General features: G+C 49.0%; 2 protein-coding genes across 13 annotated transcripts; one reads left to right on the forward strand and one right to left on the reverse strand.

Moving 5' to 3' along the window:
• The first annotated feature begins 504 nt into the window (after nucleotides 1-504).
• TP53 (tumor protein p53) lies at nucleotides 505-13,068 on the forward strand. Of its 3 annotated transcripts, none has more exons than XM_081578584.1 (11): nucleotides 505-651; nucleotides 8,629-8,730; nucleotides 8,866-8,887; nucleotides 8,975-9,232; nucleotides 9,669-9,855; nucleotides 9,936-10,048; nucleotides 10,271-10,380; nucleotides 10,707-10,843; nucleotides 10,928-11,025; nucleotides 11,435-11,541; nucleotides 12,123-13,068. In XM_081578584.1, exons 2-11 carry the CDS (start codon nucleotides 8,657-8,659, stop codon nucleotides 12,202-12,204), a joined length of 1,188 nt encoding a protein of 395 aa, XP_081434710.1. In that variant the 5' UTR covers nucleotides 505-651; nucleotides 8,629-8,656; the 3' UTR covers nucleotides 12,205-13,068. The 3 variants fall into 3 exon arrangements, with proteins under 3 accessions (XP_081434710.1, XP_081434711.1, XP_081434712.1); XM_081578585.1 differs by having other exon boundaries at nucleotides 10,928-11,001; XM_081578586.1 differs by having other exon boundaries at nucleotides 10,731-10,843; nucleotides 10,928-11,001.
• ATP1B2 (ATPase Na+/K+ transporting subunit beta 2) lies at nucleotides 5,228-24,970 on the reverse strand. Of its 10 annotated transcripts, none has more exons than XR_014079193.1 (10): nucleotides 23,322-23,583; nucleotides 22,313-22,441; nucleotides 21,864-21,968; nucleotides 21,557-21,762; nucleotides 21,269-21,325; nucleotides 20,373-20,471; nucleotides 20,011-20,265; nucleotides 17,905-18,006; nucleotides 6,671-6,819; nucleotides 5,228-5,989 (listed from the first exon to the last, which is right to left on the reverse strand). XR_014079193.1 is itself a non-coding variant. In XM_081578588.1 (7 exons), exons 1-7 carry the CDS (start codon nucleotides 24,365-24,367, stop codon nucleotides 20,101-20,103), a joined length of 873 nt encoding a protein of 290 aa, XP_081434714.1. In that variant the 5' UTR covers nucleotides 24,368-24,970; the 3' UTR covers nucleotides 18,311-20,100. The 10 variants fall into 10 exon arrangements, 3 of the variants coding, with proteins under 3 accessions (XP_081434714.1, XP_081434717.1, XP_081434716.1); XR_014079195.1 differs by having other exon boundaries at nucleotides 5,767-5,989; nucleotides 6,671-6,807; XR_014079190.1 differs by lacking the exons at nucleotides 5,228-5,989; nucleotides 23,322-23,583 and adding an exon at nucleotides 24,256-24,970 and having other exon boundaries at nucleotides 6,575-6,819.
• Nucleotides 24,971-25,178: the final 208 nt, after the last annotated feature.

Raw genomic sequence — 25,178 nt, forward strand, 5'->3', positions numbered from 1 at the left:
GGTTGCTCTGTATTGAAGGCAAGGAATAACTCAGTTCAGAAAGTCATAGGGGTGCGAAGATAATTAAGATGGTGTAATATGGCGCATATAGAGGTATACGTTACAGACATTATGGAAGGCCTTCCTAAAAGTTGACATTTTAGTTGATGAATAAAAACTATCCAGCTATCTAGGAGAGGAGTGTTCCAGGCAGAGAATGACAAGTGCAAAGTCTTTCTTCCTTTCACCATATATGAAACAATGGCAGAAGTCTTCCTAAATGGTTTTCACCAATTCGGCCGTTACGGTTTTCGCTTGTCGAACTTCCCCAATCCAAACGGTGACTAGCTACACTACCAATATGGCGAGAATCCTGACTTTCCCCACACCCTCCTCTCCTACTCTCCTTTCTCCTCGCCTCCGCCCGCAGGGGAACTGCTTGCCCTTACTTGTCATGGCGACTGTCCAGCTTTGTGCCAGGAGCCTCGCGAGGGTTGCTGGGATTGGGATTTTCCCCTCCCACGTGCTCTGGACTGGCGCTAAAAGTTTTGAGCTCTTCAAAAGTCCAGAGCCACCATCCTGGCCGCAGGTGGCCGCTGGCCTCCGGGGTCATCTAGCGTCTGACCTCGGAGCGTGCATCCCAGGACGGTGACACCTCTCCCTGAGCTTCGGGTAAGCTCTTGACTGAGACTGATGAGTCCTCTATGAGTCACGGGCTCTTGACTCCTTGTATTTTCAGTTCAAGGAATAAAGGGCTGCAGGGCGGTTACTGGGGGGTTTGCGATTAGCGGCAGGGAGGGCGGGGGTCTGGGCTAGCGGCACCAACAGGAATGCAATGTTAGAGGAGGCCCGAATGTAGATGATTGGGATGTTAAGACCAGCCGAACTCGAAGCTGAACACTTGTACGGGGGAGTGGGGCTTTGGGGAACCTTGAGCCGGCCTAAGCGCTTCTTCCCCACCACCACTAACTCCATCCCAGGGTGTGTGTGTTGGGGGGGAGGAGCTCCGAAATAAGATGCACAAAGCATCAGGGTCTGGGACTTTCGGATCTCGAAACTTCGGGGATTCATGGCTCAGGATTTTAGAACGCGCAGCATCCCAGTGGAACCTCGGACTCCATTCCGAAGTGGTTCGGGGTGATCCGGGAAGTCCAAGCTGCTAAGGTCCCATAACTTCCGGACCTTTGTCCTTCCTGGAGTAATCTTTCCCACTGGCTCTCAGCTCCGCTAGATGGAAAAAATCCGGTTAAAGGCTGTCAGTCGTGGAAGGGGGACGTGCTAAACGAGATTTTTGCCCGCGAAGGACTAGCAGGGCCTTAGAGGCCTGGGAGCCCTGTTATTGTTTGGCTCTACATTTACATTTCTACCACTGCGGGAGCATTTCCGGTTTCTCTTTTTCGGAGCAGCCCACTATTCACTGGACGTGAGGGAAGCAGAAAGAGAAAAGGTCTTTTATACTGGTTCCCATTACTTGTGAAAGGAGGCTGCTAACCCCTCTACTTTTTTCCCCCTCCTAGCCTGGTTAGCTACCGCTTTTGGAAAGGAAGAGGTATTCGTTTTGATGCAAACCTCAATTCCTCCCCCTCTTTGAATGGTGTGCTCCATCCCGATAGACCGCTAGCCAGGCGGACGCTACCATTGCGTGAAAGGTTTGGGTTTTTTTTTTTTTTTAGTGTCAGAGGGCAGACCCTGGGTATTTCGAGAGTGGACACATTTGAGAATTAAACGATAGAAGACTAACGATGGGTCATTTTTTGCGGCGGAGAAACAACTGTATCTGGGTTTGGGCTGAACCATTCCCTTCTCGGACGCAGAGTGAACGTCGTGAAGCGGAAGGGGCGGGGCTTGGAGAGGGGCGGGGCCGAGGTCTTCGAAGCTGCCCTCCAGTCTCGACTGGTTTTGCCCGCGGGATGTGGTGGACCAACCTAGGAGTTATACCCGTACCAATTTTCCCGGCATCTTCACTGTTTAGGGCGCGGTCACCTATCACGCACCTGCTACGAACCTGACACTGCGCGGTACTTACGTGCTTTTTTCTCTGTTAGGGGTAGCATTTACACCCACCGCCTTTATTTTGATTTGTGTCACCGTGGATTTGTTCTGCCTGTTGGAGAACTTCTTATGAATGGAATCATATAGTTTGTGCTCCTTTGTGTCAGGCTTATTTCCGTCTGTGAAGTTCACCCATTTTATTGCATGTATCAGCGTATCAATACTTTGTTTCTTTATATTTTAGTATATTCCACTGAACAAATAAACCATTGATTGTTTATCCATTCTCCTTTTGATGGCCTTTGAGTTGCTTCACATTTAAGATTATTTTAAATAAAGCTGCTATTAACATTCTTAAAATTATTTTTGTAGTCATGTTTTTATGTTTTTGGATACTTACTTAGGAGTGGAATTGCTGGGTCGTAGAGTGAGGAGTTTATATTTTTTAATTATATTAAAAAGTTCTAGTTATTCAAAGTGGTTGTACTGTTTTACACTCCCACCAGCAAGATATATCCTGTCTCAGGATTTGGTTTGTCAGGCTTTCTATTGTGGCATATCAATGTGGTTTTTAGTTTGCAATTCTTTGTTAAATGTGTTCCAACAGTTTGCATGTGCTTACTGGCCATTTCTGTGTCAGATATAAAGAGACTGTTCAAGTGTTTTCCCCATATTAAAAATCGGTTCATTTGCTTTTTGTGTCCTTGAGGTGTTGGAGTCATTTGTATATTCTGGATAAGAATAATGTGTATCCTTTGATACATGTGTTTTCTCCTGACCTCTTGCTTGTCTAACAGCTCTTAAAAGGAGCAGAAGATTCATTTTTCTTTTCGGTGGTTGCTTTGACCTGTTTAGGAGATCTTACCCCAAGGTCATGAACATATTTTCTTATAGTTTCTCATATATTTTCTTCGAGAATCTTTCTAGTTTTAGATTTAACATTTAAGTCTGTGAGCCATAATTTATTAGTCAAGAAATAAGTTTTTCCATGCTGTGAGTTCAAGGTTCTGTTTTATTTTTTCTTATGAATAGCCAGTTGTTCTAGCTCTACTTGTTGAAATAGCCTTCTTTTCCCCACTGAACTGCTTTAATTGGAGTGCTTGGTCTATTTACATTTAATGCAATTATTGTTAGCATTTGGGTTTAGATCTGCTGTCTGAGTGCTACTTCCTATCTGTCTCCTTTGTTCTTCAAAAAGTTGAGAAACAATACAATCTCACATAAACTCTTTCAGAATAGAGAGGTGGTAACATTGCCTAATTCATTTTATAAGGCCAGCCTAATGCTGTTAATATATACATAACAGTTGGAAAAGAAGAAATAAAATGGCTTTATTCACAGATGGTATGACTGTGTATACCAAAAGTCCTAATAGAAAATTCATTTTCACACTATGAGAACTAACAAGTGAAAATTAAAACTAAAACCAAGTTACAACTTTCAAAGGCAATATACATACATTGTATTTTTATATAATAGCAACCTTGAATCTAAGCTCAAAAACATGACATGTGTTAAGTCATGTCTGACTCTTTGCAACCCAATGGACTGTAGCCCACCAAGCTCCTCTGTCCATGGGTTTTTCCAAACAAGGATACTGGAGTGGGTTGCCATTTCCTTTTCCAAAGGATCTTCCTGACCCAGAGATCAAACCTGTGTGTCTTGTATTGGCAGGTGGATTCTTTACCACTGAGCCACCTGGGAAGCCATGGTGAAAAACATGGCATGCTCAGGGATAAATTTAACAAAAGATGGACAAGAGCTCTATATCGAAAACTACAAAATACTGCTGGGAGAATTTAAGGAAATTTTAGCATATTCATGAATTGGAACATTCAATGGTATTAAGGTGTTGGTACTCTTCAGAAAGATTTAACTCAATGATTTAATGTAGAAACTGACAAGCTGATTCTGAAACAAAACATTGGTACAAGTTGGAGGCCTTAAAATACCTGATTTCAAGATCACTGTAAAGTTACAGTAGGACTTGGTTGTACAACAGAAACTAACACAACATTGTAAAGCAATTATACTCCAATATATGTATGGTCAGTTGTGTCCCAACTCTTTGCAACTCTATGGACTGGAGCCTGCCAGGCTCCTCTGTACATTTTCCAGGCAAGACTCAAATGGGTTGCCGTTTCCTCCTCCAGAGGATCTTCCCAACCCATGGACCAAACCCACATTTCTTGTGTCTCCTGCGTTGTCAGGCAGATTTTTTACCCCTGGTGTCACCTGGGAAGCCCCAGGACTCAAATAATAAAACTTTAAAAAACAATAAAGTTACAGTAGAACAACAATGAATGAATAGAGTCTAGGAAAAGACACATAAATGTAGTCAAATGATTTTCTGTGAAGGTACCAGAGTGAATCAGTGGGGAGAGGAAAGTCTCAACAAATGGTGCTGAAACAACTGGAGCAGAAAAATGGATTTTGGCCCCCACCTCTCACCATACACAACAGTAAATTTGACATGGTTAATAAACCTACACATAAAACGTTCAGAAGAGAACACAGTATTTTTGTCTTGGTATGGGCAGGTTACAGAGCTTTATCACAGTTTGTCAGATTTTGTGATCAAAATAGTATGATGCCATTTCAACCTATGTAAGTTTCACCTCAAAAACATTTGTGGGGTTGTGGGGAGTGACTAGAGGTATAGGTGAGACGATAAAGGCAAAATGCTTGATTATTCTTGAAGCTGAGTGATGGGTACTTGGGAGGGCATTACTCTGTTTACTTTTTTTAATCTGATTAAAATTTCTGTAATTTTTTTTCTCGATATTTTTACTTTGGAAAAGTACAGACAGGTACAAGAGTAACATAACACATTCCCACCAAATAATTAACAACACTTTGTCTTATTTTTGTCTCTTTTATTTTAATTACACAAGTAATGTATAGATACCACCTTTAGAATTTTTTTCTTTGTTAATAAAGCTAAAACCAGGAATTCCCTGGCTATTTTGCTTCCAGGGCCCAGGTTCAATCCCAGGTTGGGGAACTAAGATCCCACAAGCTTCAAGGCACAGCCAAAGGGGGAAGAAAAACTAAAACCCCTTTGACTCTACTACCCCCAGTACCCTAAGCATACATCCCCTCTCCCTGAGAACATCATTACTATTAAAGATTTTGTGAATTTGTAGTCTTCTTGCCTTTCATGCTTTTATATACATATGTTTATAAGAAATAAATAATCATTTTATGTGTTTGATTTCCATAGACTAAATTACTGTGTTTTGTTTTTTCTTGCAAATTTTATTTTCACCCACTATGTTTCTGAACTGTAACAGGTTACATATACACATAAAATTCATTTCCCTAAACCACTGTAATGAATACACCACATTTCATTTACCTATTCCTTATTGATGGATACCAAGGTTGTTTCTTGTCACCAACCACTAGGAACAACGTCATGAACATTTTTGTGCAAGACTCCTTCTATTGCCCCCTAGCAACCATTTTTCTAGGACGTCCACCAGGAAACAGTTTTGCTAAGTAGTAAGAGGTATGGTTTTCAGTTTTACCAGATGCTCCCTTATTTCTTCCCAGAATCATTTTTTTTCAATCACACAGCTTCCAGCCACAAAAAAAAGATTTTTTTTTTTTTTCAAACATCAGGCCCTGGGAGAAGCCAGAGCATAATTATTTAGAGCTTGGGTGTGGCTTCAGACAGCCTGTGTTCAAATCCCTGGCTCTGAGCCTGGGTAATTCCTTTAACCTTGTTCTCTCCTCTGATGATAGTACCTACCTTACTTGCTTTTTGAAAGGATTACTGAGATAAGCCACTGAGAGCAGTGGATCCGATAAGGTCTATATAACAGCAGCCGTTAGGATAGTGATCGGCCTGCCTCTCCTTTGAGTCCCAGCTGAGTTTACTGCCTTCCCAGGGGGCTGCTTCGGAAAGGCTTCGCCTCCCCAGCCATCTAGAGGGTCTGGTTCAGCCTCTGACAATTTAGTATCATGACCCCCTGATGTTCACACCCGCGGGAAGTACCTGCTCTGAAGAGGTTTCCTAGAGAAAGAAAATGAGGATTCAGTTGCTACCAAGGACAGAGAGAGGAAGACCTCCTAGGTCCACGGGGCTGTCCCTCTCCTAGTGGGACTGAGACCTTGGCCCACGCTCCCAGAACAGCCCTTCCCAACCTGTTTACTGAACACAGTTGCCTGAAGGGGGTGAACTAGCAAAGATCCCAGCAGGACCATAAAGGCCCCACCCCCTCCCAGTCACAAAGCTCTCCAGCAATAATATAGAACAAGTAAAATTGGGATAACCGTATAAAGAGAAGCATTTATTGAGCTCTTACTATGTGCTTTTCTCAACTCTTTATATTTCACATAATCAGTGGGATACTATTTTATAGCAAAGGACAAGGAAGCACAGAGAGGTTCAGCAACCTCCCAAAGTTAAAGTTATTAGATGGTGGCTCGGGATGCAGGCCTAGCCTATCTGCCTCCAGAGCCCATACTCTGCCACATTTGCCCTGGGAGCTTTAAGATGAGTGCGGTCATGCAGCAAATTTAACTGACGATACAGCATCAAACACAGGGCTTTTTGATTTCTGCGCCACATCTCTACATAAACAGCTTTCCTTCCATAAAAGTCTCAAAAGTTATTTTAATTATCAGTCTAGAGGAAACCCTGGTCTTTTCCCCCATGGCAAACGTTTGGCATCCCACTGCTGTCCCCTCTTGCCTTCCTCCAGGCGCAGAATCCATCCCCCATCAGCTTTGGGAGCTATGATAAGTGGCCGTTTGCCAACCTCTCAGTTGGCGGACTTTCATCAGCTAAATATCTTCTCCTCCAGATTTAACCGATTACGAAAGACAGCTCTGCAGGGTAGTCTGTAATGAAGTAAGCATCTTAATCCTAGACCTTCAAACAGTCATTTTTCATAAAAGCTCGTTCACTCACCTATATGTATTGTGGGCGGATCACTTAACCTCTCTAAGACGTTCTCACCTGTCAAGAGGCAGGTGTAGTTATCTGGACAAGTAAGATAACCCAATTCCAGGAGATAGTGAAGGACAGGGAAACCTGGTGTGCAGCAGTTCATGAAGTCTCAAAGAGTCGGACACAACTTAGCTACTGAACAACAAGATACCCCATGTGAAATGATTTTGCACACTCTACATAAGAGCGCAGACCCTATATCAACGGAAAGGTGCAGGTGAACCTTTGTATGTGTGCGTGTGCTTAGTCGCTCAGTTGTATCTGACTTGTTGCGACCCCATGGACTATAGCCAGTCAGGCTCCTCTGTCCATGGGGGTTCTCCAGGCAAGAATACTGGAGTGGGTTGCCATGCCCTCCTCCAGGGGATCTTCCAAACCCAGGGATTGAACCTAGGTCTCCCACATTGTAGGCAGATTCTTCACCATCTGAGCCACCAGAGAAGCCCACAAGAGCTGCTTGCTTGGAGGGGGTTGTCATTGCCATGGACACAGAAGAAAAGTGTAGTGAACGTGGACTTTCATCAGTGGACATGGTCCTGAGCAAAGCTGATGACAAATTTGGCATCAAGAAAGATGGCATGTTGAAACTATTTGAAAGCTAGCCTGGGAGATGAGATGGTGGTGACAGGGTCCTGGCCCAGACTGCGGCCACCCCCCATCCCCTTTGCTCCCTTGACTGCTCATAACCAGCTTACAGCCTGGTCACGAGGATTTACTTATTCACCCCAGTTGTTGAGCCCGACCAGGTGCAAGCCATTATGCTAGTAACTGGTGAGCAAGACAACTTCTCTACCCTGAAGACACTTATATTCCAATAGAGGAAACAGGCAAAATGAGCAGGGAAAGGTAACAGATAGTGTGAGTACCATGAGAATTAAAATAGGGTGACCTGAATTAAAATAAGGTGACAGGGTTTGGCTGGCTGGCTGTGATGGAGAAATCCGGGGAAACATCCCTGCTAAGGTGCAACATTCATGATGAGGTCGGTGAGAAGGAGGTTACCCTGTAAGGATGCAGGGCCCAGGGTCCCCAGTTCAGTGAACTGGGAGTGTCTGGTGAGCATTAGAAAAGGAAAGTGAAGTCGCTCAGTTGTGTCCAACTCTTTGTGACCCCATGGACCGTAACCTACCAGGTTCCTCTGTCCATGGGATTTTCCAGGCAAGAGTACTGGAGTGGGTTGCTATTTCCTTCTCCAGGGTATCTTCCCGACCCAGCGATCAAACCCTGGTCTCCCGCATTGCAGGTAGACACTTTACTGTCTGAGCCACCAGGGAAGCCAGAAAACGGGGAGGGTGCCAAGAGGTGAGGTCAGAGAGGCGAGCAGGGGTTGGTCCCTGAGGGATTTGTAAGCCAGGATAAGGAACCATCCCAAGGGAGCAGGTGGAGGGGTGGAGGCGGAGGAAATGAGCCGAGAGTTACTTCATCCTTATTACTGCAAAGGAGGGCAGAAATATGTATACACTGAGGAAGGCTTGTGGATTCAGTGGTGGGAAGGTTGGAAGTCCCTCTCTGGTTCCCTTTATCCCTTGAGGAAGTGTGTGATAAGATTGCTGAGGGGTGGGGCAGGCGCTTCCCCCACCCCTCAGCAGATCCTCAGCTTCCCCAAGTGCTGTAGGTGGAGGGGCTCCCTCCTGCCTCCGGGCTGGGTGACCCAGGGTTGGGTGTGTCTCAGGCTGGATCCTCACTTTTCCCCCCTCCAGCGGCCACACAACCTTCCAGGGAGCTACAATGGAAGAGTCGCAGACAGAACTCAGCGTGGAGCCCCCTCTGAGTCAGGAGACATTTTCTGACTTGTGGAACCTGTGAGTGGAGGTCTGGAGGGAGGGCAGGTTCACTGCTCAGCCTCCAATAACCTTGCCCCACCCCAGTCCCCAGCCCCCTAGTAGAGGCCTGTGAGAAACAAAAGCCAGTCCTGACTTTCTACTCCTTTCTTTCAGACTTCCTGAAAACAACCTTCTGGTAAGGCCTGGGGCACAGTCGGGACCTGGGGGCTGCGGGGCTAGAGGATGGGAACTGGGCCTTCTAATGTGTTCCTCCCGTCTGTAGTCCTCGGAGCTTTCCGCACCCGTGGATGACCTGCTGCCGTACCCAGGAGGTGTTGCCAACTGGCTGGATGAATGTTCGAATGAAGCCCCCCAAATGCCAGAGCCTCCTGCCCCAGCTGCCCTGCCACCAGCCACCCCGGCACCAGCCACCTCCTGGCCCCTGTCGTCCTTTGTCCCCTCCCAGAAGACCTACCCTGGCAGTTACGGTTTCCGTCTAGGGTTCCTGCATTCCGGAACAGCCAAGTCTGTAACCTGCACGGTCAGTGGCTCTGGGGAGCCGGCTTTCCTATTGGTGCCTGGCCATATAGCCTAGGGGTTTTCTGTTCCGAAGTTTGGGGTTCCACTTCAGCCTTTGGCTTTTTGTCGGTCTTTTTAGATTTCACCTAGTTTGTGACTGAGGTTGCAACCATCCTAAGGTTGCATTTTCCCCCTTGACCCTTGGGTTCATCCTTCCCGTCATATTCTCAGTATCTGTCATGAAGCCATTTCTTTCTTCCTTTTTTCTTCACTCTCATTCATTCTGTAGCTATTGGAAGTACACTTCTGGGATGTGGACCTCCACCCCCAACCCTGCCATCTCTAGCTACCCCTCCCTTCACAGGACATGTCTTCCAGTCGGTACTTGGTGTTTGTACATTTGACCCTTGGGTACTTGTCCCCTGACCCTCCGTTCATTCTTCCTCCTTCTCCTCCAGTATTCCCCTTCCCTCAACAAGCTGTTCTGCCAGCTGGCCAAGACCTGCCCAGTGCAGCTGTGGGTTGACTCGCCACCCCCGCCTGGCACCCGCGTCCGCGCCATGGCCATCTACAAGAAGTCAGAACACATGACGGAGGTTGTGAGGCGTTGTCCCCACCATGAGCGCTGCTCTGACTATAGCGATGGTGAGCAGCGGGGACTGTGGATGGGACTGGCCTGGCACCTGGAGCCCCCAACCCCCTAATTCCTTCCTCATTGCTCTCAGGTCTGGCCCCTCCTCAGCACCTTATCCGAGTGGAAGGGAATTTACGTGCCGAGTATTTGGACGACCGGAACACCTTTAGACACAGTGTGGTGGTGCCCTATGAGCCGCCAGAGGTCTGGTTTGGCAACTGGGGTCTCCAGGGGGAGGGGGTTTGTCCGTGACCATACTAGGGGGAGGGAGGGGGCTTTCTTCTTCTAACTTGACCTCCCACAGCCCTGTGAGGTGTGCAGAGCAGATGGGTTATCCCCATTCCACAGCTGAGGAGACAGGCTCACAGAGGCTGACAGCCTCCCCAGGGCTGGGTAGCCTCACGCTGGGCCTGTGCTCTCTCCCAGATCGACTCTGAGTGCACCACCATCCACTACAACTTCATGTGTAACAGCTCCTGCATGGGGGGCATGAACCGGCGGCCCATCCTCACCATCATCACACTGGAAGACTCTCGGTAGGGATCACACACTGCCCTCCACACTAGCTTGCTCCCTAACCTCTGCCTGCCCGTCCCCGGCACCCTGCCCCTCACCACATTCTCCCACACTTCCAGCCATCGTTCCTCTCACTGCATTCCCTTTGTGGACTTCCTCTGCTGCTCCCTCCCTCCTTTCTCCAGCTTTGGGACCTCTGTTGCTGGGGTCTTCGCAATCTGGAGCTGGAGCTCAGGCGTCCCTTGGGATGAGGGTGGTTGGGAGTAGGTGGGGCCTGGTTCACAGAACACAGAGACAGGGTCCCCCTTCCTGACTGCCTCCTGCTTCCCTCTTCCTCCCCCGGTAGTGGTAACCTGCTGGGACGGAACAGCTTTGAGGTGCGTGTTTGTGCCTGTCCTGGGAGAGACCGCCGCACTGAGGAAGAAAATTTTCGCAAGAAGGGGCAGTCTTGCCCCGAGCCACCCCCTGGGAGCACTAAACGAGGTGAGCAGGAGGTAGAAGAGGCAGCAAGGGTGCAGTTCTGCCCCCAATTCACTCTTTTCTCACCTTTGCTTGCCTCTTTCCCAGCATTGCCTACTACCACCAGCTCCTCTCCACAGCAAAAGAAGAAACCACTGGATGGAGAATATTTCAGTCTTCAGGTACCAAGTCTGGGGGAGAGAGAGGTGAGGTCTCTCGCCCCCACTCCATGGGGTTGGATAAGGGAAGAAAAAATATAAATGTAGCAGATGTGAGATTAAGCCCATTTTTTCTAGTCATCCTTTCCTCTCTCCGTGGCCATGATTCACTGGTGGTGGTGATGGTGGCTGTGGTGTTTAGTCACTCAGTCATGTCCAACTTGTGCAACCCCGTGGACTGTAGCCCACCAGGCTCCTCGTCCATGGGATTTCTCAGGCAAGAATACTGGAGTGGGTTGCCATTCCCTGCTCCAGGGGATCTTCCCCACCCAGGGATTGAACCCATGTCTCCTGTATTGGCAGGTGGAATGTTTAACACTGAGCTACTGGGGAAGCCCCTTGGCTCTTGTAGCGACTTTGCCTAATATTTCTTTGTCCCCTTCCTTCCTTGCCACAGATTCGTGGGCGTAAACGCTTTGAGATGTTCCGAGAGCTGAATGAGGCCTTGGAGCTGATGGATGCTCAGGCTGGAAGGGAGCCAGGGGAAAACAGGGCTCACTCTAGGTGAGTGATCCAGGTCTTCCCCAGTGCCCGGGCGCACACACACACACATCTGCTGCTTTCCTGTGTTAGAAAGCCGTGTTATTCTATTCTGGTCCTGCCTTCAAGGTAAAAGGCAGCTGATACCCTGCCGCTGGGTCCCAGCCCTGCCCAGACATTCTTTAGGCTTCCTCCACTTTCCTACCTCCGAGGGTCCGGGGCATGGATGTTTCTTGGCCTATTCTAGCAAACCCTAGACTCTCAGAGCTAGGATCTCAAATAGAGACCCGATAACTATGGGATATCAGGCCTTGGAGTCAGATGCTCAGCCTTGCAAAGTACTAAAGGGCCATGTTAGCCTTGTTACTTCCCCTCCCGGGCTCAGTTTCCTCATGTGTCAACTGGGGTAAGGGAAGATTAAGAGGCTTATACCCACAAGTACCCCCAAGGTGCTCAGTCAGCACGCCTGCCCTTGGCGGCGACCATTTTAATGTAAGTTCTCCTTGCTCCCGCCTCAGGCCCTCCGAAGCTCAGCTCCAGGAAGAGGGGCCCAGAGCTTCTCACTCAGACGATGTCGTCTCCTCCCCTCCCCTCTCTCCTCACAGCCACCTGAAGTCTAAGAAGGGGCCTTCTTCCTCCTGCCATAAAAAGCCAATGTTCAAGAGAGAAGGGCCTGACTCAGACTGACGCCTTCTGCTTCTGTCACCGGTTGACATCCCCGCCCTCACTCCCCGCCCCTTCTCTGGCATTTTTTTTTGACACTCAGGTGCTTAGACCTCTGCTTGGTGCAGGTGCGCCTTAGAAACCCCCTGGGATTCTTCGTCTACTCGGCCTGCGCTCTGCCAAAGAGGCGGGCCTGCACTCGTGGTTTTCTGGGGATTTGGGGGGTGCTGGCGCTTTCCAGCTTGGCTTTCAAGGTTTTTACTGTGAGCAGCATTCGGGAGAGGTCAGAAGGTATTCCTGCGTGTGAGGAATATCTTATAACCAGCCATACACTGGGTTGGAAAACTCAGTTCTCTGCCATACTAGCCAGGGAAGCTATCTTAAGTTGTTTGATTTTCTCCTGACTTCACTGTTCGCATCTATAAAAACTGATAATCATACCTACCTCACGGGGGGTTTGTTGTGAGGGTTAATGAAATACTGTGTGTCTGGCCCCAAAACCATCATTTGATTACATGATGTCTGGGACTTAGTGCCTTTTGTGGGTGCTGGTTCTTTGTCCCCCTGGGTGGATGATTTGACAGTTTCTGACTGGATGGCTGGTTAAAGGGAAGAAGTCTCCAAGTCCCTTCTCTCCTGGCCCTGCCAGATCCTAACCTCTTGGTGAACCTCAGCGCCAAAGGGGAAAGCTCACCTTATCCTGGATCCCACTGGCTTCCATCCCTGCTATATCTGCCAGTACCTGTTTGATTTCCCCCAAATGCTTCAGCAGATTTCTTCTGTACTCTGCAGGGCACATCTGCATGTGTCACCCGCACCCCTCCTCTTCCCTTTTTATATCCCATTTTTTATATCAATTTCTTATTTTACAATAAAACTTTGCTACCACCTGTGTGTCTTGAGAGATTGCAGCCAGTGCAAGGGTGAATTAAGGGGGTGAGTTTGGGAAGCAGCCACCTGAGTCTTCAGGGAGCACTTTTTTTTTGCGGGTGGGGGGGGTGGCGGCAGGCGGCACCAGTGCCTGGTTTCCTGGAGGAGAACAAAGCCTGGAGACTGGGTCAGTCTGCAGGATGCATGACAATAAGGGAAGGGGTGCCTCCATTCATAACTTGGGAACCGACTATCCCCCCCTCCCCTCCTGCCAGGGCTGGCACAAGGTCTCTGCTCCTGCTTCTAGGATTGGGCTGCTGCCCCCTCTCAGCCTTACCAAGGATTATGGGATTTAAATGTCTGATTTAGTCAGCCTGAGCCTCCGGGGTGGCCATCTGCTCCCCAGGAAAGGGACAGGATACCTGGGTTCTCAAGGAGAAGGACGGTGGGTGCTATTGGGTGAGGAGAGAGAACAAGGCCTGCCAGCCAGGGTCCCCAGGAAGTGGGGGCGGCTAAGGTGAGGGCTGGGACGTGGGACTGGGGCCTTCCCGGCGTCCCCTCACCCGGGCCTCGTGCCAGCCAGCTGAATGAATGGAAGCTTTAAACTCTGCCAGGAAAACCTTTCAAAGGGCTTCTTGGGGCAGGGAGGAGAGTCGAGCCTGGGGAGCCCTGCACCCTCCACCCGTTCTGTTCCTTAGGGCTGCCAGCTCCCAGGGAGGGGGGCTGGGGGCAGCCTCCCCATCACCCCACACCCACCACTGCTGCCTGAGCCAATGTTGGAAGGATGGCCAGACTGGGGACACGGCTCATCCTGCCTCCTCCCTGGGAGTGGAGAGAGCAGAGTAAGGTCCAGAGGGGCTTTCTAAGACCACTGTTCCCTCAACCTGGCTTAAAGTCCCTGAGGGAATCCCCAGGCTTACCCTGAGGATCCCAGACAGCCGTGAAGCCACCAGCTCCCTGGCCTCAAAACCACCCTTTTTCTTCCTTGCTGGAGAATGCCAAACACTCCCCAGTATACCCAGAACCACCTCTTGTAGAGATCTTTAACTTTGCCATCTCTGCCCACAAGCCAGGCCCTTGGTAAACCAGAGCACTTGAAACTCATTCCTTCGCCTCACTCCTATAGACAGGTCACCTTGAGCCTCTTTCTGACCAGTGTCCTGCACCCCCCTACACTCCACATTTCTCTAGAGTGTGTCCTTAGCTCTTTTTGTTTCTGCTCTACTCCTTCACAAAGCCGAGCCTTTCTGGCTCTGCCAATCCCTTTGTGTTCTGATAGGTTACTGGTCTGAGAATTATTAGTCCTGGGTTTTCAGGCCAGCTTTACTAAGCTATGTGACTTCCAATGAGTCCCTGACCTCTCTGGTCCTACTTGCTCACCTCCTTCCCTCTGGCTGTATTCCCTCCTGACAATCCAGCCGGCAGATATTCATTGACTGATGCCTTACTGTATGCTCAGGATTGTTCTATGTTGTGGGGACCCGTGGCAGACTTGGCCCTGCCCTCACACTCAAAGAGCCCAAGTCCTGTTCCACTAAGGTTTAGAATAATTTTAAAAACTTATCTCCTTGATTTCAGGAACACAGGGGCCCCCAAATCTATAACACTCAGCAGAAGTTGTACAATGAGGAAAATGTAAAGCCATAAATGCTTTCATTATTTAAAAAAAGAAAGAGGAAGCTAGTATGCATCCTATAACTTATTGAAAGAGAAAGCCAAGTTGGTTGAAAGAATAAATTCAAAAGCAGGACTCGGGAGGGGAAAAAGTTACACTTTAAAAAAAGAGAAAAACTCAAAAGTTTGAGAAGAAAAGGAAGAGTAAGAGCAAATTAATCCAATGTTTAAATAAACTATTCCATACCATAGGAGAAGTGGAATTTCCAATTCATGTAAACTTTTTGTAGTTTCATTAATATTAAAACTTAATCAAGATACTAAAAAATTAAAAGCAAACTAATTTATAGAGATGCAAAAATCTCAATAGTATCAAAAAATATATATTGATGAATCAAAAGAATATTAACATTATAACCAATTAGGGTTTATTCCAGGAGCATAAAATTGGTTTAATAGAGTCTGTTAACATAATTCATTATATTAATAAATTAAGGAATAAAAATATGATCATATCAACAGATGCTGAAAGGAATTTGACTAAATTTCAGCAGCCATTCCTTAAAAAAAAAATTAAAATAGTAATGGAGTAACTTTCCTGGTGGTCCAGTGGTTAAGACTCTGTGTTTCCGCTGCAGGGGGTTTGGGTTTGATCCCTGGTCAGGGAACTAAGATCCCACATTCCACTTGACCAAAAAAAATAGTAATGGAATACTGGTATTATCCTAATGGTTAAACCCTAAGGTCATTTCAATTTAAATTAGAACTATACAAGAGGACTTCCCTGGCAGTGGTTAAGACTTGCTTTCACTGCAAGAATGCCCACTAACATCAGTTTTAGAGCACTCAAGAGGATTTTTAGAAATTAAGAAAAGCAAACATTGGTTAAAAAATAAATATTTTTGCTTTTTAGATCATACGATTATGTTGATGTACCTAAAAACTAACCTCTTAGTTAATAATAGATGATGGAATTAAGCTAATTTAATAAGGTAGATGGATAGTAGATGGTAATAAAATAATTAGGGATAAGTTTCACAAGAATCGTACAAAAAAATGAAAGAATGGCACAGACTCTATATGGAGAAAATTATAAAACCTTATTTAAGGACATAAACTAAGCTCCAAACAAAAGGAAAAGATAACCTGTTCTTACGTGGGAAAACTTACTATCTGAAAAAAAAGACCAGTTCTCCTGAAATAAAGATACAATGCAATTACAATTGCATCAACAAGTCTTGATGGCTTTTGTTTTTGAGAATTGGATATATTTATCATAAATTTACAGAGAAGAATAAGTGCCCCCAAATAACCACTAATTGTTTTTAAAAAGGAATGGGCAGAGGGCTTGCTTGCCTTGCTAGATATCAGAAAACAGACTATAAAATCAACTAGAATCAGATCAATATGGCTTGGTATATGGAGTGGTAGACAAGCCAGCAATGATTCCAGAAGAAGAGCTCAGTATATAGTAAAATGTATTACACAGCCAAAGTTGGCATTTCAGTTCAATGTGTTTAGTTGCTCAGTCGTGTCCAACTCTTTGTGAACCCATGGACTGTAGCCCACCAGGCTCCTCCGTCCACGGGGATTCTCCAGGCAAGAATACTGAAGTGGGTTGCCATGCCCTCCTCCAACCCACTCCAGGGGATCTTCCCAACCCAAGGATTGAACCCAGGTCTCCTTCATTGCAGGCAAATTCTTTACCATCTGAGCCACTAGGGAAGCCCAAGAATACTGGAGTGGGTAATCCATCCCTTCTCCAGGAGATCTTCCTGACTCAGGAATCAATGGGAGTAAGTAAATTAAGAATTTTTTTTAATGAAGCTGACACACTAATAAAATAATACCAGATTCTTCATTTGTACCACACACAAAAAGAAATCAAAATAGACCAACTGTGGGAATTCCTTGGCAGTCCAGTGGTTAGGACTCCAAGCTTCTACTTCAGGAGACCGGGGTTTAATCTCTGGTCATGGAAGATCCCTCAAGCTGAGAAGTGAAGCCAAAAATAAATAAGTAAATAAATTAAATTTTTAGTTGTATTGTTTTCTAAGAAATAGGCAAAGGAATTAAGGTGTATATAAAAATTAAAATGAAATAAAATCCTGCCCAAAATATTTTTACAAAATATGAGTATAGCCTTCTGGAAATTCCCTGGCAGTCCAGTGTTGAAGACTCTGTGCTTTCACTGCTGAGGGGTGGGTTTGATCCCTGCTCCCTAGTCTGGGAACCAAGATCCCACAAGCCACACAGTGTGGCCAAAAAATAAAAAAAGAAACCACTTAACAGTAAAGAAGCCACCACAAATTCAAGAGACAAACAATTGATTGGGGGAAATCTACAATGCAGAAAACAGTTTATATCTACAACTGTCAAGAAGCTCTGAGAAGTTAACAAGAAAACCCAATAGAAAAAATTATTATGCAGCCATTTAAAAAAATGAAATAGAGCTCTACCAGGCCGGGTGAAATTGAATGAACAAAGTGTAATGCGCAAAACTGTCTATAATATGATCTAATATAATATGTATGGGCTTCCCTGGTGGCTCAGATGGTAAAGCATCTGCCTGCAATGCAAGTAGACCCGGGTTCGACCCTGGGTCGAGAAGATCCCCTGCAAAAGGGAATGGCTACTCACTCCAGTACCCACTCCAGAGGAGCCTGGTGGGCTACAGTCCATGGGATCGCAAAGAGGTGAACACAATTGAGTGACTAACACACACACACACATAATATGTATAATGTGTATAATATGACCAAAACCCAGCAGTCCATGTGTGTGTACTATGCACTCAAGATAAAACTGTATATATATGTGTATGCACAAGTAATAAAGCTATTTTTTCAAGACAAACATCCAGGCCAACTCATTGGAAACAAAAACAAATAAACCCCAAGAAAATAAAAATTAGCTATAAACCCATCCCAAAATACCACAATAAATATTGTTGTACAGACTCATCTATCCGTTTTCTATGCTTATGTGTGTGCTTTTTTAACACACAATATTGGGATCCTATGGTTCATACTGTTTTGAGATGTTTCTTCCAGTCAATTGTCCTCATCTGTCTCTGGGCATTTGCTGATGCTAGCCTCTCTCCCAAAGCCACCCCATCCTTTAAGCCTCTAAAAACCTTTCCTATGAACCCACCTCCCCCACCCCCCAGAGAGTGGTTGACCACTCTGAATTTTGTCCTCACCAGCTTTCTCTCCTTCCTGGAAATACATTTAGGTCTACCTGGTTTGAGAGTTTCTTGTGTGCTCCTCCCCTCTCCTGTTATACTGGGAGCTCCTTGGGGGCAGGAACTCTGTCTCTTTCATAAGTGTATCTTCACGGTGCCTAGAATGCACATAGTAGGCACTTTATAAGTATAGCTGTAGAAAAGGACATAGGCTTCTTGCCTGTCTTGTATTGAGTGATTGATCTCAAGACAGTATGGGTGATGGAGCAATCTAGGAGGTAGACGCTTGGACATTGGACAGAAGAGATCAAAGCAAGGAAGTGGTCCTCCCAAGGGCTGGGTAACCCTCAGATCACCCAGATCCACCCCTCACCCCCTTCCCAGGGCTCCTCCAAAAGCTCAGAAAGGAACAGCCTGCACGCAGGGCTCCATGTATGATATATATATTTTTATATATATATATATAATTGCTCTCATTTTATTGTACTTTATCCTCTTTTTTACAGTAGATCAGACACAGGCATTAAATAACTGCAGAGAGAGACCACTTGGGTGAGGGGAGTGCAGGAAAACAATGGGATCCAAAGGGAAGAGACTCAGATCCAGCCAGAGAAAAACAAGGGAGAGTCCACCCGTGGGTGGGGTGTGGAAGCTGCAGCATCAAAAAAGAACAGGGCAATTACAGGTGGGGAAGTGAAGGGCGTGGGAGAAGAAAGAGTTAAAATGCCTCTATAACTCAAGAACACAGGAGGTCCCTCATTTAACATTGTATGGGCACTATGGGGTTGTTTAAGAAGGAAAGGGGTCTGAAGGAGATGGAGCCAAGAAATTCAGAGTATTAAAAGGAGGAGGTATCTGCAATTTTTAGGCTGGCATGCGGAAGAAAGGGGAGGAGTTAGTGATTAGTTGATAACTTGCTAAGAGAAGCCACAGAGAGGGTGGGGGTGGGGGAGCAGATCTGGGCAGGGGGGAAGGAGATGGAATAGTCCCATAACCAGCTGACGTTTCCAAGGTGGCCACTGGGGACCCAGCCAAAGTGGCTGCCCCTCCCCCAGGGCGCCTGGGAAGTAGAACTTGCAGGATATTCTGGGAAAGGGAACAGAGGGGAGGGAGCCATCGGCAACAACAAAGTGGATATTCAGCCTAGGTCAATCCCGCCCCCCTGAGGAGTGATAGGAGAGACCGGGAAGAGAATTTTCAAGAACCAACAGGGATTTCTCTTTCAGACCCTCATTCCCAGCTCAGTATTCAACATGGAGTGAGAAACCAGCTGTGCCAGGAAAGAAGGAAAAGGCCACAGAGCCACCATGTCTTCAATTACAAGTGGTCTCGCTTTCAGTGGAGGGAGTGGGGATGGAGAAGTGGGGCAAGACTGATCAGAGGAGCCACACAAGTCAAAAGCCACTGAGACAGCAACTGTTGTAGACAAGGCAGAAGGTGTGGGAGACAGGGGAGGAGGACAGCGGCTGAGTTGGCATGGGAGGATAGAGGGTCACGCCGGTGACCACTCTGTAACCTAGAGATACTAAATCATTAAGCTGTGCGCCTGGAACTAACAGCAGTGTTGTAAGTTAATTATACTTCAGTTATTTAAAAAAAAAGAATGGAGTGCCACATTCTGTCTGGAGATAAGCGTGAAGAAATTGCCGTCTGTGTGTGGGTGGGTGAAAAGAAAAGAAAGTGAAAGTCATTCAGTTGTGTCAGACTCTTTGTGACCCCCATGGACTATACAGTCCAAGGAATTCTCCAGGCCAGAATATTGGAGTGGGTAGCCTTTCCCTTCTCTAGGGGATCTTCCCAACCTAGGAATTAAACCAGGGTCTCCTGCATTGCAGGCGGATTCTTTACCAACTGAGCTATGAGGGAAGCCCAAGGTGGGTGGGTAGGCATTTTCTATAGTTCTGGGGGGGTGGGACAGATGGGCAGGATGGGTGGGGAGCTGTGAGGACACCCTACTCACAGCTACACCAGGACTAGAAAGACTCTGAACTCTATGATCGTCATGGGGGTTCCATCTCCCTGTCTCTGACAGAGCTCTGGCAGGAAGAAGATGGTGGAAAGTGCGTGTAACCAGAGAATCACAACAGATGTCAGGCCAGGTTCAGAAGGAAAGGAAAAGGGTGGGAGGCTCAGACAAGCCATAGCTCTGTTATAAAAAATACCTTTGGGGTGGGTGAGGGAGGGATCAGGCGGGGTCAGGGGTATTCCAGAAGCATCCGTGGGAAAGAGGTGGGGGCGGGAGGAAGGGGGCCTCAGGTTTTGTTGACGCGGAGTTTGAAGGCCACACGCCCCGCGAACTTGTCTCGCTCATCGTCCGTGGCGATGTTGGCAGCGTTGATGCGGCACTCCACATTCACCTCCACGTTGGGGGTCACGTTCAGGAACTTGACGGCCACCAGGGGCTGCGTATAATTCACCTGGGCCAGAGGAGGAGAGCAAGGCTCCAGGGCTGAGGCGGCTGGGCCTCCAACCCCGCACCCTGCTCCCCAGGAGAGGCCAGCACCCGGCCTCCCGCAGGACTTACATGGAACTTCTTGCCGTAGTAGGGAAAGTACATGAGGTCGATGTTGCCGTTTGCAGGGAACATGACGAAGTTGCCGAGATTCTCAGCATCTTCATCTCGCTGTGGGGGGCGCAGGAGGGTGGAGGAGAGCGTGTTAGGGATAGCGGGAACTCAGCCGCTGTCCAGACTTCCCTTTGTTCCTCCTTCACCCCGGATTGTGCTCTCTCAAATCTGTATCCCTTGTGCTGTTGAGTCTGGTATATTTGCGTGTGCACAGGAGGGGGTGTCCTGTCTCTTCCATCAGACTGGGAAGTCCTCCAGGGTGCTAAGGAGCCCAAAGCCTTCTACTGCCCTCCCACCCCAAATTCTTACCCCATCCTCAGGAATTGGTTTCTGGAGAGGAGCCAAGAGAGAACAGATCAATGAGTAAGGGCTCAGTAAGAAGCGAGGAGGGGGATGAAGCAAGAAGAGCAGGAAGATCCTAGAGGGACAGAGGTAGGGGGAGCAGGGCTCCAAGGACAACTTAGTGGTGGCAGGTGGTGCTCACAGACCAGCAGCTACCAGATACCTAAAAAGAATTGAGGGCAGAAGAGACATGAGACCGAGAGCAGAAGACATGATCAGGGAATAGAGAAGATGGAAGGATCAGGGAGAGAAGCCAGAAGCAGGGGCTCGGGTGGAGTCAGGGAGAGGGTGTCTATCCATATAAAAAAGCAGACTTCAGCATCCTAGGCAGAAGCATGAGGGGTGGCATCACCTTGGAGTTTGAGCCATATTGAAGCCCATGCTTACCCCCTTGTCCCTAGAGTTACGGGGCCTCTGGGAGCAAAGAAGATAGGGAGAGATGAGTGAATGACATGGAAACCATAAGGACAAACAGATGGGACAAACAGATGGACAAGGCCCAACAAACTCACCTTCCCCACGCAGGTAACATTCATGCTCTGGTTTGCTCCTGCATAGAAGTTGATGACCTAGAGTGAGGAGAGAGAGTGGTGAGGGTTAGGAAAAGAAGTTGTCAAAAACAGAAATATCCAGCCCCCCAGCCATGATCTCAGCCTCCAGCAGTCACATCTCTCTTGTTCTCTCAGCCACTCAAACATCTAAAAGTCTCCTGAAGCCCAAGAACCCCAGTAAAAGAAAGCAACTACTAGCAAATGGTAGCTCCCTCCTCCATTCTCCCTGGGGACTAAGGATATGAGTACCCGGTTCATCTTGATGAAGACACAGGGCTGTCCAGTGCTGTAACCATAGTGGGTGGGGTCCCCAATGCCAGAGCAGTCGCCCAGCTGGGTCCGGTTGAACTGGCAAGCACGTTTTGGGTAGTTTAGAACTCCGTTATCTGGTTGTTCGTAATAGCGACCAGGGCGGCAGACATCATTCTTCTGGGCTTGGATGGAGTCATTGTAAGCTAAGGAGATGGGCGAGAGAGAGTTACAGACCTCATGTTCTGCTCCCAGGGTCCCCAACCCCCTGCCCAAAGTCCTGCATAGCCATCGACCCAGTACTCACGCTCCAAGAACTTGTTGAGTTTCTGAACATGCTGGTCCCAGCTTTCAGTGTCACTGACATTGACAATGACATCCAGGTTCTCAGTCTTAGGGCGAATCATCAAGCCTAGTCAGCAGAGGCAAGAGTGAGGGGGTATACGTAAGACGAAGGACCACACACAGAGGGAAGAAGATGGACATGGGGAACACCAGGGTGAGGGACAACGGGAAGATCTGAGATCGCCTTCCAGGGAGGGAGATCTGTGACCCTCTGCCACCTCCCCAGATCACATAGCTCTCAGCTGTGGGGAATGTGAAGGCAGCCTTCAAGAAGAACTGCCCAGCATGTGGTGACTGGCTCATCAGAACCAAACCTCTAAGAGCTGACAGTTCTCAACCTGCGACTTCCTTTGGGAGGCTTGGGGGCACCAAAGTAGTGAGCCTGGCTGGTGGGGGAGTCTCATCACTAACCTGGTGTGGCCAATCGGTCCTGGTACTTGGGGGTGTGGTCGGAGACCGTCTGCAGCATCACCCACATAGTGAGGGTGAACATGGCGGTGAGGAAGCCATAGAAGACGAGGTAGAAGAGGAGGATAAAGGCTAAAGAGGAGGAAATAGGGTCAGCAGGTTTCAGGTCTCCATCCATGACCTGTTCTGTTGCCACATGCCCCTCACCCACTCAGAGGTTCTGCCCAGGAAAGGATCCCAGAGCCCCAGGAAGCCTTCCCCTGGGAGCAGAAGGAGACAAGCTGGAAAAAGGCAGTGTGTCTGGCTTCCAGCCATGGCTCCCAGCCCCTCCTGGTCCTACAGCACAGTGAAGCCCAACTTTGTGGAGGACACAAGAAACCTAAACTCTTGTTGCTTGGACAACCCCTAGTATAGGCCACAGTCATTTTGCCACAAATTACATTCTCAACTTGTCAACCTTCATGGCCCTGAAAAGGCACACCATCTGTTACTGCTATATGGGTACTCATTCTTGAAGTTGTCCAGCACGATGACTTTTCAAGCTGGCACTGGCCTCAATTCACCACCAAACTCTCAAACCATCTCTCAGGGTGTGGACCCTCACACTCAAACAGCAAAATCTTCTCTCTCTCTCTGAGCCCTACAAGAGCTGAACCTTGAATGAGGCTCCGGCCAAAGCTACAAAGTCTCTCAGAGACAGCTGTCCAGAGCCTTCAACAGTCACCCCACCCCCAGCTCACACCCAGCATCCAGGGCAGAGGCAGGTGTAAAGGAAGACTTTCCACAGCCTTCCAAGCAGAGAGCTGACTCTCGGTAGGTAGACGTGACAAGACACTGTCACTCCTCAGCCTAGTGTGAGTACCTGCTGTTTCCATTCCCCCAAATCTCGAGTCCTTCCATCTCAGAAGACATTTCCCCAAGCCTCCCTAGATTTTCCCAAGGACTCATGGACCCCTCCAATCCCACGGACTGGACTTCACGTTTCCTGTGACAAGGACTGCATCAGACCCACCTCAAGGGTCCCTTGGCGGATAGGCTAATGGGAACAGCATTCAGTCAGGGTGGATGAACTGTAAATTGTGTCACACAATGTCTCCTGTGCTTCAACTTCCCAGCTTGAAAATCCCTTTTAGAAGAAATTCACCCTTCACTGGCATCTATGCCCAGCACCGGACCCTCAACCAGACACAAGTCCCTCCACACCTCCTGAATATGTGGTCCCACACACCACCTCCAAGGTATGGGTGGGGAAGGTGCCAAGCCATCCAAGCCCTGAGACACAGGGCCCGGATGATGTACACATCTCACCACCAGTGACCACTCCCTCCGCTTGTGACATCTGAGCCCAACACCCAGCCCCAAACACCTCCCAGTGGCACCCCGGCCCCACAGCCCCCTCCCACGAAGCAGTCACAGAAGGCTCCAAAACACTGAGGCAGTAGGATCCAGACAACTTCCGCTGTGAACAACCCTCTCCAACACACACCCCACCTCTCCAAGACCCGCCCCCTCATGAATGTTCCCAGGGTCCAAGGGGTGGGCACGAGCTAAAAATAGACGGGCCTGGCCAGCTAGTGAGAATCAGAGGGAGGGAAGGGGCGCTCTTCTGGAGAAGGGGGCTGACCGTGTGGAGCTGACCGGCCCCCGACAGGGAGCGCAAGCGCCGCGGCGAGCACACGCGCGCAGAGCCCGCGACCCCCCGCGCGAGGGGGCTCCGCGGGGGGCGGGAAGGCGGCAGTGACCTACTTTCTCCGCCTCCGCAGCGGCCAGCCAGGGAGATTAGACCGGCGACTCGGCCCCCTCCCAGCCCGGAGCCCGGCAGGGGGGCCGGACGCCGGGAACCCGGGAAGAGAGCTGGGGCTGCGCCGGCGGGACCTCGTCCTCCCCGGGCGTCGCCAGGCGGATCCCCACCCCCTCCCGCCCCTCGCACGGCCGGCCCCGCATACCCCAGCTGGTCCCGGTGCGGCCCATGAACTGGTGCGTCCTCGGGTTCCACACGAACTCCTTCCACTCCTCAACCACCTGCCCGCAGCTCTTCTTCTCTTTCTGGATGACCATCTTGACGGCGGGGGGCAAGTCCCGCGCGGGGCGGGGGGCTATGGAGAAGCCGCGGTGCGGCGCGCTGAAGCCCCCTCACGCACCGGAACGCGCGGGGAGCAAAGGCAGCGGGGCCGAGGGAGACCCCCCTCAGATATGCAGCCGCTGCAAATTCCGGGGCGCAAGGCCACACGCTGCGGGGTGCTGGCGGCGCGGCGTAAGATGAACAGATCCTAGCCCCCCCCCCACTGCAATGAAAAGGGGGGTTGTCCGAGCAGGGGAGGATAAAAAGGCGAAGGGGTGCAAACGCAGCTTCACTCCCTAGACCTCCCAGAAGCAAAACGAAAAGGGATGCAAAAATAGACGGCTGCAAAACCCGAGCGAAGCGCAGAAAAATCGGGGTGCAAAGAGGCAGGGAGAGGTGGGGGAGGGGGGCGCCCCGAAATCCGAGATGCAAAGAGGCTGTGGAGAGGAGTCGGGTGACTGTTCAAGGCTCTTCTGACGAGTGGAGACCGCCACACCAAAGGTAGCTCGGCCACGGGGGTGGGGTGGGGACGCGCAGTTGGGGGGACAGGCAGGGATAGGGGTCCCCCGGGCGGAGGCTCCGCTCTTCAGCAGTGCGGGGCTAGCAGCAGCGGCGCGCGGTCTTTATACGCGGCGGCTCCGTGGGTGCCCGCCCCCTTCCCCGCCCCCAGGAGCCCCGCCTCCTCTCTCTGGCCTGGGCGACCTCATGCATATGCAAATTTGGGGAGAGGGCTTGGGCCCGCCCCCTGACACCTCCTCAGGACCAAGTCTGTCCCCTAATCCCACCGCAGGTACTGGACGGGATCTG

Source organism: Giraffa tippelskirchi, chromosome 3, assembly GCF_054371585.1.
Source record: "Giraffa tippelskirchi isolate mGirTip1 chromosome 3, T2T-mGirTip1v1.2.pri, whole genome shotgun sequence".
In the NCBI taxonomy this organism is placed as follows: Eukaryota; Metazoa; Chordata; class Mammalia; order Artiodactyla; family Giraffidae; genus Giraffa; species Giraffa tippelskirchi.